At 40.3% G+C, this 13,936-nt stretch overlaps 1 protein-coding gene across 1 annotated transcript in view; it reads right to left on the reverse strand.

Moving 5' to 3' along the window:
- Positions 1-13,936, reverse strand: part of LYPD6 (LY6/PLAUR domain containing 6) — a 143,027-nt gene that overhangs the window by 31,021 nt on the left and 98,070 nt on the right. Inside the window, exon 2 of the mRNA XM_011943065.1 lies at positions 5,104-5,292. Coding sequence (XP_011798455.1) covers positions 5,104-5,221 — 118 coding nt within the window. The 5' untranslated portion in view covers positions 5,222-5,292. The remainder of the gene's footprint in view (positions 1-5,103; positions 5,293-13,936) is intronic.

Here is a 13,936-nt window from a genome sequence, read left to right on the forward strand (position 1 = left end):
AGAGATGTGCTATTTGCTTCTTTGTTACTTCAAAGCATTGCAGAGCAAGCAGAGTTTCAAATTGTTGTGGCCCCAGCTGTGAATGAATCTAATTTGGCTCTTGATCACAGAGTTAATAAGCTCAGTACTCTGTATTTCAGGGCATAAGTCCTTGGTCCCTTAAGAGAAGGTGATTGTAAAGAAAAAAAGAAACACTAAAGTGCCCAGTTACTTCCTGTAAAATAATCTGTCCATTAACTCTCATGGTCAGCCATAGTTCAACCGACCATAATTCATTTGTACGGTATCAGAAAAGATTTAGTCTTTGTTTCCACCTCTTGGAACTTTTGCCTAGACAAAGGCCTTCAGTTACCAAAACCATGGTGAGAACAGACTTTTGTTTTGAAAGGTATGCTGATGTGTAACGCATCCAAACATTTTTTGATTCTTACCAAATTAACTTCCATTGTTTATGAAAACTGGATGCAAATATAAAAATTCTAGAAATCTAATAAATGTATCTTTTTTCTCAGTCCAATTGGCAACAAAATATTGTGAGTACAATTTTAATCGGGACATATTTCTAACAGAAATAAATACATTATCTGGTACCTTCCCAGAAAGTCCCTTTATTCTCCAAGATTTACGTAATATAGTCTGAACAAACTTATTTGGCTCTCTATGTGGACACAAACAAGCCCCCACAGGAATACAGCTCTTTGGTGCACATGATTAAGGAAAGATTCAAAACATGCAACCAGAGGAAAACTGGATATTCTTAGGAAAGGTTTCTTTCTATTCTAAGGAAAGAAATGGAGGCCAAGAATAGGTTGCAGCCACTTAGTATATTAAATTCTGCTATCTCTTATGATGTCTGACTACCAAATAAGCAGCTCCATTTCTCTTAATACTAACTCTTGTTTTGAAATTTTTTATTTGATTTGGTATTTTAATCATAGGCTGGGAAGAAATTCATTTTTCACATAAAAACAAGCAAAGAAAAAAACAACAACAAATGACACAAGGATTATAGAAAAGAACATTATTGACGACAGTGCTTCAGATTTGAAAGCCATGAAGTTTCTTTCTTTTAAATGTTCAGAAACTTCAAAGATTAGGAAACCAGAGAGCAAAAAAGATTAGTCATGGGAGGCTGAATTTTCCCAGCCTGGGTTCCAATCTCTCCCCAGTTATTGTCAGTGATGGCTGTTCTGGGCATTGGAATGAGGAGAAAATAGCTTCTGTTTGTCTGGTACAGAAAATGTGTGTGTGTGCTCATGCCTCCAGCATCACTGTATTCCTCCTTCAGCAGGTTCTGAGCTTCATGTTACATATTGTAACATTAATGAAATGTGGCTCACTCACAAAAGAACCCTGTTTGTGCCTTCATCTACAAAGTGAGGTGACTACATAAACAATTCAAAATCAAACTAATCCCAGACTTCCCTCATATATTTTTTACCGTCTATGTTCAACAGATACCTGCTTATTTGTAGAGACTACATCTTTTTTTTTTTTTTTTTTTTGAGACGGAGTCTTGCTCTGTCACCCAGGCTGGAGTGTAGTGGCCGGATCTCAGCTCACTGCAAGCTCCGCCTCTGGGGTTTACGCCATTCTCCTGCCTCAGCCTCCCGAGTAAGCTGGGACTACAGGCGCCTGCCACCTCGCCCAGCTAGTTTTTTGTATTTTTTAGTAGAGACAGGGTTTCACCATGTTAGCCAGGATGGTCTTGATCTCCTGACCTCGTGATCCACCCGTCTCGGCCTCCCAAAGTGCTGGGATTACAGGCTTGAGCCACCGCACCCGGCGAGACTACATCTTAACATGATCTATTGCTCAAGGACAGAGAACCATGCCATTTAAAACATCAAAGTGTGAAAACACACACACCACAAACTTCTAAAATAGTTCAAAGAAATTAGAAGTTAATGCTGATTTAAAAGTGGACAGAACAGGCCGGGCGTGATGGCTCACACCTGTAATTCCAGAACTTTGGGAGGCTGAGGTGGAAGGATCATGAGGTCAGGAGACAAAGACCATCCTGGCTAACACAGTGAAACCCGTCTACTAAAACTACAAAAAAAAAAAAAAAAAAAAAGAATTAGCCGGGTGTGGTTGTGGTTGCCTATAGTCCCAGCTACTCAGGAGGCTGAGGAAAGAGAATGGTGTGAACCCAGGAGGCGGAGCTTGCAGTGAGCCGAGATGGCACCACTGCACTCCAATCTGGACGACAGAGAGAGACTCTGTTTCAAAAAAAAAATAAATAAATAAAAAATAATTTGACAGAATAAACGAAGTTCTGGCCAAGTAGCAGCCATTCATAGTAACTTCACTCTAACAAGAATTTATACAGTATTCCCATCATAAGTTATGGAAGGAGACTCTAAAAAGAACTTGGACTCTGATCTGCTAGTGAATCATCTACTTATAATCTCCCTTAGGAACAACTTCTGTCCTTCTCCATATCTCAAAATCATATCAGAAAACCTCATCAATTCTTTTTTCTTTCACTTTTATTTGTATTTGTTTTAGGCTGCATTTATTCCTATGCCATATGTTTTTGTTTCTTCAGTTTCTTAGGGGATATCTTTTTCTTCTCGGCAACCTCCTCTTCTGGTTTAGGAACAATTTGATTCTTTTCAGTAAGGGTCACCTCGATGTGACAGGGGGAGCTCATGTACGGCTCTTTAAGTAAGTTCAGCTGTGCATCTTGGATCCCTTGCTCACCTGGATAGGCTCAATGACCAGGGAATCTACATCTAAACCCTTAAGTACAGCATGACTGTGTTTTTAAGCATGGGCAGCAAAAAATCAGCACTCTTTTCAGGCCACTGATCCTGTGTTCAGCTTCACTGTTTGGCCTGGGCACAGCTACCAACTCCACCATTGTAATGTTAGAATGGTAGACATTAGTTTTGTAAAATGACACCTTTCAGACAACTTAGTGGCTTTTTGTACAGGCATACACTTGATGGCCTGGGCAGTTTCACAGGTGTTCTTAAAATGAACATGACGATCTGAACCCTGATTTGCATAATTTGGTTTTCCAGGTCAAGTTTATAGTGAACCATTTTTACAGATCACCTCAGGCCAGTGAGGGGAAGAGGGAGCCCTACTAATTCTTTACATATGGTGAGTTTCTTCTAATCAGGCCATGGCTTTATTTAATTAACATTGGTCATATGAGCAGAACTTTTCCATCAATTTTTCAAGAGCAGAAGTGATTTCCCTCGGCTTGCAAGACTCAGCCTTCAAGACCTCCTTCTGAAATTGACTTTCCAAATAGAGGCCCACCACACAGGGCACTGACCCACCACACTACTGAGGCAGAAGTGGTGTGTGTGTTGTTAAATCCAGTCACCTTAATTCTCCTTCCCACTCTGTGTGTACAATCACAGCCTCCGTGTAGGTCCAGTGTGGACCTTTTCTGCAGCCCAGTTACTACTAAGTCTGTCACTGAAGTTGAGAAAGAATCACACAGAAGTTGAGAACTCTGGCAATCAACCCTAAGAGACAGAAACCTAGGTTTATTAAACAAGTCTAATAAAGTAGCATGCCTGTTTGCAGAAAACAGCAAAATGCAATCTAGAAAACAGAACAAATATTAAAGCACCTTCTCTTCATGCATATTATTAAAATAAAAAGCCCCACAAAACAAGCAGTCATATAAGTCTTCCATATGATTAACCAGTGGGCACCAGACTATACTGGTAAGAGGGTATGGAGACAATAGAAATCTAAAAAAATTATTTGCTGCCTATTAAAAGTGTATGGGAGTTACATAACACTGGAGCAGTGTATTCTCAGCACCCCCAGTTTACTAAGCCAATGATAATAAAAGCAACAATGTAAACAACCATTTGATTGCTGGTGTGGTATAGGCCTAGTGTTCTACAGATATTATTTCCGTTCCATAAAATAATGCTACAGAGTATGTACTATATTATCACTTTAGAAAAGACAAAATTAACACAAAGAATTCTCCTAACATTGATTGACCATTTCCTATGTCTCACACTCAGTGCTAAGTGCTTCATACACATTTTAAATTTAATCTTCACAATGACAGGGAATTTATTTTAAGTCAAAAGGCCACAAAGCAGCCAAGCTAGTTGCTGACCCTAGTGGGTGGACTCCAAGCCCCAGGGCATTCTGCATACCACCTCTCAGCTAACCCAGAACATGCAGACATGAAATATTCCAACCACGTGGATTGAAGGAGTCCACATGGCTGCCTTCACTTTGTAGACTATGTGATCCTCAAAAGCAAGGACTGTGTTTGATTTGCCTTTATGCTTTCAAGCCTATCACAATCCTTGACGCACAAACTATATGTGTTGAGTAGAGCATTTCAAAAGAGTCATGCACCCTGGGGCAAAAGCTGAAGGTCAGAATACACACAATACAACCAGCTCTCACCTCAACAGGGGCAATAAAGAAGACGATTCATACAAACAGCCGCAATAAATACAAAGATAGAGAACGAAAGAGGAAGTCAAACTGCTGTGTTTCCTAAAGTGTGATCCTTAGAATATCTGCAGCAGAAGTACTCGACGTTCTTGCTGAAAGCAAAAATCCACAGGTACAGCCTGAGATACATGCAAATCAGAAACTCTGGGGCAGGGATCTGGGCATCTATGTTATTATGCATTCCCTAGGTAATTCTTAAATATAGGAAATCAAAAGGAGAGAGAGGGCATTGGAAGTTGTGGGAGGAAATTATGCTGAAATTGAGAATTAGATGCACAGAGAGGAAGACCAGCTATTATCTCACCTATAAAGGACTCATCTTTTACAAACAATCCTCCTTCTGGGATATGATGGTTCACTTTAATAGGTGACTTAGGACCGGCATGAGTACAACGGGAAGAGTGTTCAGAATCAGAGTGATTGTGTAGGGAACAGAGAAAACAAGCCCAATAATTTGCCTTAACACCACCAAAAATCTTCTTGTGAAAAGGTGAGGGTAAAGCATAAAACATCTTTTGTAAATTACTGCGCCCCCCCCTAACTAAATCACCAGAAGTTTTCACTATACTGAAGGATGCCTTCTCCTGGCAGGTTTTGGAACCACTTCTTATTTGAGATAAAGTGATATTTCTGCAGCAAAGAGAATAGTCTTACTTGAAGGGTGGAGGTAGATAATGTCTTTCACTGTGAAATCTCGGGACTGAGCAGCTTTCAGACAATCTGCCAGCAGGCTCAGGAGCAGGAGCCAGGCCAGAGCAGGGCCAGGTTCCATGGCAGACCGAAGCGTCACTCATACAGAGGGCCTGGGAGCGGGCACTCAGGACGACAGCAGAGAACTTGCACCTGAAAAATGAAGAATCATCTCAGTGATCAACTGCAGAAAACCACAGGAGGCTTGGCTGAGCTCCCACGCTGGTAAGGTGGGATGGAGAGGAACAGGGTATAAGGAAGCAGTAGACATGGAGAGAAACTTTATCAACCGTAATTTTAGAGAACTTAGAACATTCCAGCCCAGATACAGTCTTAATCAGGTTGCTAAAGCTCAATTTGTAGCCATCCCCTCTTACATCCAGCAGAGACTATATGAAGAGAGACTGAATTTTAACAAAATCCAGCTACTTTTTGCCAGGAGGCCACAGGATGGCTGTCAGAGTACGATAAAGAAGTCAGGAGCAAAAGCTCAGAAGCATTTCCCTGAGAATGGTGCAGGTCAGATAGGGAGTGCAGCTGTACTAGGCCACGGTGTCCATGCAAACCTGTACAGGGCAGACTTTCAGATTTGGGAAAACAAACAAATACAGGAAAGCTGGTCTCTCCAAAATCAAAAAGTGCCTCCGTGATACAAAATCTCCTTAATGTAACTAATATTTGTTGACCAGGTACTACTGAAGTCCTTTATGTATATCCATTTATTCTCCCAGCAATCCTATGAGGTAGGCACAATTATTAACCCATTTTGGGTAAACTGGGGTTCAGCAAATAAGTAGCAGATCTGACTCCAACCCAGGCAATGTGGCTTTGGAGTCTGCATTTTTAAACACTAGGCAATTCTGTGTTCTTAAGACTGACTTAAGGTGTATTTTAAAAACTGATTGGATGGGTGCGGTAGCTCACGCCTGTAATCCCAGCACTTTGGGAGGCCGAGGCGGGTGGATCGCCTGAGGTTGGGAGTTCGAGACCAGCCTGGCCAACAAAGTGAAACCCTGTCTCTACGAAAAATACAAAAAATGAGCTGGGTGGTGGGCACCTGTAATCCCAGCTACTCGGGAGGGTGAGGCAGGAGAATCACTTAAACCTGGGAGGCGGAGGTTGCAGTGAGCTGAGTTTGTACTGTTGCACTCCAGCCTGGTCAACAAGAGTGAAACTCCATCTCGGGGGGTGGAAAAAACTGATAAGATCGTGTTGTCGCTATAGCACAAAGTGATTATTATCTACTCTGTCCTTTATTCTGATTGTCCTTTTTTCACTCAAAATTGAGGAAAAGACAAATCTGTAATAAAGCTGAATTGTTCTGCTTCCTGGGAATGCAGAGATCTGTCCTAATCTTTATATAGGTGCTATTCTTTTACTATCTTCTTGGTTTCCTATAAAGCTTATTCCTCATGTTCTACTACTTTTCTAAGTACCATTATCTCTATTTCTCTGCCAGGAGTCAAGGTTATTCATTTTATTTTAACCTAGCTGAAAACCAACAATTTTGATATTTTGTTTAATATAAATGTTCAACAAGATTTCTTAAATGCATAACAAAAGAATTCCAAAATTTGTAAAAATACGTATGCAAGGACATATATTATGAAACAGAAACTCAGTAGAAAAAAATCAGTATGACCCAATCAGATCTAGAATATACTACAAAGCAAAATTAATCAAAACACAATGATAGAAAGTGTAAAAATGAATTCAGAAAGTAGAACACTCTAAGGAGTCCAGAAATAGACCCAACTGTTTATAGGGTGCAAGCATTGTTCAAAATTACAGAACGGGACACATGTTAATAGTAGTATAACTTTCTTAATTTTTTTTTTAAATAGCTGAAACCATAAAATGCATAACATGCTAAATTACTTCCAGATGTGTTGATTATTCTTTTTTAATTGGCAAATTGTTAGGAAACAGAGTAGAGCTCTCTTATCACTTGTAACAGCTTGATAATGCCAACCTTGCTAATTTCACGCTCACTACGCCATCTTCTGTTTATAATTTAGTTCCCCAAGCAAACCTGGCATTCAGGAAGAGAATGGGCCACTCAATCACTTAGTAAGTGTGACTGCCAGGCACTGTGCTGGGTATTTGGTTGAACAATATGATGAAAAAACAAATATCCACCAGTATCTTTTGTTTGCAAGTTAGCAGCCAAGTGACAGAGGCAAACATCACTTCATCTTGAAAGAATGCAACAGTGCTTCTTTCCCCATCCATCTGGCTTTTCTCTGCCAGCATGGTGAGGTTGGTAAGGCGAGGCTGCACCTCTGGGACAGGTCTGCACAGCACCCCATGGAGACCTGGCAGCACCATGGCCAACACCCCCATCTCCTCCCAATCTGTATGTAGCAGGGCTCAGATTGAGAGTCAGAGATCAAAATGGCATGAACATTATGTGTGTAACTATAAACATAAATATGAACAAAAGCACAGACAAAAGACCAGAGAGGAAAATACAAAATTCAGATAGTAAAGACATGGTGTATGAGTTAGCCCAGGCTGCCATGACAAAATACCATAGACTGGGGGGCTTATAAAACAGAGATTTCTCACAGTTCTGGAAGCTAGGAAGTCCAAGATCAAGGTGTCGGCAGGGCTGCTGTCTCCTGAGGCCTCTCTTCTTGGCTTGCTGATGGCTTTGCCCTGTATGCATAGTCCTGGTGTCACTTCCTCTACTCATAAGAACCCAGTCAGACTGGATTATAATCTCAGCTTTATGGCCTCAGTTAGCCTTAATTACCTCCTTAAAGGCTCTGTCTCCAAATACAATCACATTCCAAGGTACCAGGGGTTAGGCTTCAACATATGAATTTTGGGGGCACACATTTCAGCCCATTGCCATGCTTTTTGTTGTTGTTGTTGTTTGGTTTTTTAGGTAACATTTCCTCCCACATGACATGTTCCAGTGATGATAATGTTTCATAATTTTAAAAGAGTATAACTGATCTGACGTGACACAGAGTACTGTAAACTCCTTCCCAGGGTACAGGACCATGAGCTCCTCACGACAGGAACTTGCCATGATTATTCTTACTTTCCCTGCCTCAGACTCTGGCCACAGAGAGGGCTCCAAGAGCCTCTGTGGAGTGGATGGGAACATTTATGTCAGACTATTCTAATACCTCAGGGGTGGCCTCCTGCCCTCCACTCCTTTTCTTCATCAACTCATCCTTTGTTTTGCCATAAGAGATGAGTGATAAAAACATCATCACATCGGCTAAAAACAAAAATCCAGATCCATGCTATAGAAAAAGACTTAATTTGAAGCCGTGTATACTGTATCTTTTATGACCAAAAATATGAGCAAGTGGGAGTGAGAAATGTCTTGAAGGCATCGTTAAAAATTCACAGTATCAAGAATATAAAAAATTATCTTCATAGTAAATAGTAAAGCAAACTCATGGCAAAGTTTAAATGGATGAGGATTAAGTATAGCAAAGCTTTCGTTCTGGTTACTTTTTGGAAAAAAGTAACGACTTATAAAACTATGTGGCATCACTTCAATTTTTAACTTACTCTTCCAGGTAATCTTATGAAGCATTTTCCATTTTTGTTTTGTTGCCTTTAATAGTGTGTTTAAATTGTCAAACATGCTTCCCCACTCCCTCCACCATACCACTTACTTATCATCTAACTGGTTTGCAAATATCTATGTGCAGAACTAAGAGTGATCATGGTGCCTCCACGGTGCCTAACATAGATGATGGGTTGATGGGTGCAGCAAACCACCATGGCACATGTATACCTATGTAACAAACCTACACGTTCTGCCCATGTATCCCAGAACTTAAAGTATGATAATAATATAACAAGAAATGGTGGGCGATGTCTTCACAATATATCATGCTTCCACACCCTTTCTGATAAAATTATATACTAATGCTAATGATATATTAAAGGACAATACCAAAAAGCCAAGGCTCAGGTCTAAAAGGAGATGGATATTTTTACAGACCAGTCACAGAGTACATACATGGTGTGGGGAAAATGCCATAGGGCTGCAGAGAAATGGAGCCAGTAGCAGGGATGTGGCAGCAGAACTTGGCCTCTGTGGAGAATAGTCTTACATGTTTTCATGTGAGATAGGGAACTAAAACCAGGCTCACAGCATAAAACTAGGGACTGGAGTACAGCACTCTGCTTATAGAAGCTAAAAAACCCAAACGGCCAAAAATCCTAAATGGCTACAATTGCTGCTTGAAGCTGTGACTCATAACAAGCAGGGTGCCTCATGAGAAAACGAAGTTCCTGCTTTGCAGCCAGGAACTAAACCAAGTCCCCCACAGCTTTCCCGACTGTATGGCAGTATCTCGACATCAAAAAAAAATTTTTTTTTACTTGTATAAAAGATGCTGATGGAGGTCAGGAGCGCATTGCCTTGTATCGCCTTCCAAGGCCACGTCCTGTGTGTGCACAGGATGGTGGATCAACGTGGATGAAATTAAAGCAACTACTTCACTCTTTACAAGAGATCCACCTCTACTCATCATAGGAAAGAGCAAGCTGAATTCTTTAGGCCTGATTTGTTTAGCACAAGTTTTCAAATTTGGGGGATTCAAATAATTTTTTAACACTGAATTTCATGTGTTTAATTCTGAATTTACAAATTCTTAAAGTAGTTGAATTCTAATTCTCCCAATACCTTTTACTTGTAAAATCATTTCTTCTTTGGAAAAAAAAAAAGAGTATGTCTTTTCTAGGTTTATGTATAATTAGAAAAAGGACTGAAAGGATAGACACCAAAACAATGTAGGATTTAGGGAGTATTTTAACATTCACTTACATGTTCAAAACATCTTAATGAGCAGGTATTATTTCATAGAGAAAAAACTTTTAATAACATTTTTTAAAGAATGAGTTTGACAGACTTTTTATGCACAAGTCAGATTTTCACCTAAAACCAATGAACATAACCTCAAAATAGTCACATGTCTTCTAAAATAATAGATTCAATATGAAACACAATGTTCTCTCTCCTCTTACCATGCCCTTCCCTGGTGTCCTAACACTATTTGGAAGATGCAAGCCTAAGACAATGAGGCAAAGTGGGAAAAGAGAGATGGAAATGAATCTAGAAAACAGGAGGCAATGTGCTTGTAGGGTACTATGCTGCTCACCACCTCAAATCATGTCACAACAGTAGAAGAGGAAGGCCTGCATCTTTGTGTAGCCCGTGGAAGGAGAAAGGGAGAAGTCATCTGCCTGGTTCCTTCCTGCTTGATCCAGTTCCACTGATCAAGCTTCGCTCCACAAGGAACTCCCTCCCTCCCCTACACTTCAGCAGCCAGAATGGAGGGCCATAGCCCAGTGTGGATGGACCTCTGATCAGGAAACAGAAAGCAAGCACCTGGCACGGAAATCTGAGGTTTCTTTTATTGTACGAACATACGATGTTTATCCATTATCAGATGATATACACTGGGTGATTTTCACTTTTTGGCTATTGTGAATACTGCTGCTGTTAACATTCACATACGTGTTTGTGTGTGGACATATGCATTCTGTTTTTCTTGGGTATATATGCAGGAGTGGAACTGCTGGGTCTTGTGGTCTTATGTTTTACTTTTGGAGGAACTGCCAATTTTCCACTGAAGCTGCACCATTTTACATTCTCATCAGCAATGTATGTGTTCCAATTTCTCCACATTCTCACTGACACTTTTCTTTCTTTTTAAAAAAAATTATAGCCATCCTAGTTGCTGTGAAGTCTATCTCACACTGGTTTTGACCTGTATTTTCCAAGCAACCAGTGATGCTGAACATCTTTTCATGTGCTTATTGGCCATTTGTATATCTTCTCTGGAGTGACGTCTATTCAAATCCTTTGACCAATATTTTGCCCGAATATTGTCTAATTATTTTTGAGTTGTAAGAGTTCTATATTCTGGATTCTAGATCCTTTTCAGATAAATGACTTGCAAATATCTGCTCCCATTCTGTGTTGTCTTTTACTTTCTTGATGGAGTCCTTTGATCTATAGAAGTTTTTAATTTTGATAGAGCCCACACATTATTTTTTATAAACATAGATTTTGCTCCCTTATGAAAGTCACGACCAACACAGGACTAACAAAAGGCATACAATGCACAGTAAAAGAACTTGTCTACTTTATAGTAGACAAGACTGTATTTTCCACCTCTCTTTTCCATGAGAAAAACAGGATGGGCAGGACTGTTTATTCATATCACCGACTGTTTACGTTCCTGCAATAAATCATGAAGCACCACTCACTCTAGTAGTATTTTCTAGGAACTGAAAAATGAAAGACGAGTGGCATGTATTCACAATTAACCTAACAGCTACTGAAATACAAGCTCTGCTGAGGGGATGGATCTTTTCCTCACAGATTCTCAGTAGTTGATGGGGCTTTAATCCACAAACCTCACACATGTGATGCTGGACATGTTCCGATATGAAGTCTTTCCTGGGACTTTGATGCTTTTCCACAGAATCTGCGGTGCCTTTGGACTGTTTTAGACATTTAGAAAAGACACTGTGCTTCCATTTTATGATGCTGCTATTTGAATATGCACTGCGGATCCTGTCCCTGAATACGGTTCTCTTTATGAAGAAGTACACTTTCATTTTCACAGCTCTGTGACCTTTCATTTGTTATTTATGAGCTTTTGCAAATCTAATGCCACTCTGACAGATTTAATTTGTGCTCTAAATTACCTTTGCATGAGTTACTCAACTGCTGGTTTTATTCCAATGGATTACTTGCTACATTCCAAAACAGAAAAAAAAAAAATTAGTTCAAGATCTATTGGACTTCCTCCACATCAGAGAAAGTTGAGAAATGTTTCATTCTGAACCTTCACTCTGTGGATGGTACTAGACAATATAAAGGAGGATTTCTACATCAGTCACAGGCAAAGTGCTAGGACCATAACCCAGGTCAAGTTTTACAAGTCTACACCCTAATTACTATTTCATGTACAGTGTATAAAATGAGATACTTCCACTTAAACTGGTCACTAGTAGAAAATCAAGCACTTTGGAAGCTATCTTAAGAAACAAGTACTAAATTCCAAAATCTCAGGACTGAATCGACATACAAGCAATTATAAAGTGGCAAACAAATACAAATCTAAATACTTCAATGCTATTCAAACAGAAATTTTAAAATGCCTAATACAAGAGCAGAATGGAAATCTGAAGCCTAAAAGATCACAATCAATCTTGATTTAATTTTTAATATGGTGGTACCTTAGTTACCCGAAAAAGTTAATAGTTTCCAAAAGTATAAACTAAAGGTAGGTCTTTCTAAAGCTAAGTCTCCTTAAATATATCACTCTGACCACAGGCACCTTTCTTGCAATTCGGGAATTGCTCAAGACATGCCCTGCTTTAAAAATTTGTCTAGGGGCTGGGTGCGGCAACTCACACCTGTAATCTCAGCACTTTGAGAGGCCGAGGCTGGAGGATCACCTGAGGTCAGGAGTTCGAGACCAGTCTGGCCAACATGGTAAAACCCAATCTTTACAAAAAATACAAAAATTAGCTGGGCATGGTGGCGGGCACCTGTAATCCCAGCTACTCCAGAGGCTGAGGCAGGAGAACTGCTAGAACCTGGGTGGTGGAGGTTGCAGTGAGCCGAGATCACGCCAGTGTATTCCAGCTTGGGTGACAGAGTGAGACTTCATCTCAAATAAATAAATACATAAATAAATAAAATTGTCTGCAAATTCTTTCACATGTCTCCATTGAGATGTGAGGTCTACATCTTGTCATTTTTGACTCTGGGTCAACTTTACTAACTAGTTGACCAAAGGGTGGTATAAATGATGCTATGTGATTTCAAAAGCTAGGTCATAGAGGGTTATGCAACTTATACCTGTTACTCTGGAATAATTATGCTGAAGCTCTGAGACCATGTAAGCAGCCTAAGTGCCTTAAGGCTGCCATGCTATGAGGAAGCCCAAGTAGTCCACAAGGAGCTACTGAGACTTCATGAAAAAAGAGAGCTGCCCAGCCAACCCCCAGGGGCTCCAGTCCCAGCTCCTCCCTTTTATTCCATAGCCACAGGTACCTTGCAACTGCATAGAAACTTCCAGAAAAGCCTAGCTTAGCCCTGCTCACGTTCCTGACTCACAGAAATCATGAGAGAAAATAAAATGATTGTTACTGCCTTCCAGCCACTAAGGTCTGTGGTGACTTGCAAAGCAGCTACAAATACCTAAATACAAGGAAGTGGAGCTAAAGAGCTAACTAGAAATTATAGTTCAGCTCATGAAGACAACTGCATTTTTAAGAACACAATGGTTGTAAGGTACAGAAATCCCAATCAAATAGGCTGTAACTAAAACTGCAACTGGGATGGAAGGGGAAGCATTATACTGTCTTACCTAACCATCTATTTTAGACATGGCTGGACTTTTAGCCTTGTTTTCAGGAATTTTCATCCCTCAACTTTGCTCTGCCCCCTCTTTTACTTTTATTCTCATCAGGTCCTCCCAAACTACAGTCACCAGCAGTTCCAAAAGCATTCTCCAGAAGTCTCTTTCCAAAATGTTTCAAGAAAAGCTCTAAGAAAGGAGGGAGGCCCGTCTTTGGACGAAGAACTGGCCAGAGGAATGTGTCATTCCACTTGCCCAGGGTTGCATCACTAGTATGTAGCTGGAACAAGAGCAAACGTGTAATTTTTATTGAAATCACAAGGTATGAGAGTGCGGGAGGTATTGGTTTCCCACAGGAAAACCTAGGTGTTTCAAGCTGAAGCAGAAGGACTGACTAGATGCTGGGAGAGCAAAACCACAGATGACCACTACAACAACAACAA

The sequence above is a fragment of the Colobus angolensis genome, unplaced genomic scaffold, assembly GCF_000951035.1.
Source record: "Colobus angolensis palliatus isolate OR3802 unplaced genomic scaffold, Cang.pa_1.0 Scaffold215, whole genome shotgun sequence".
Classification (NCBI taxonomy): Eukaryota; Metazoa; Chordata; class Mammalia; order Primates; family Cercopithecidae; genus Colobus; species Colobus angolensis.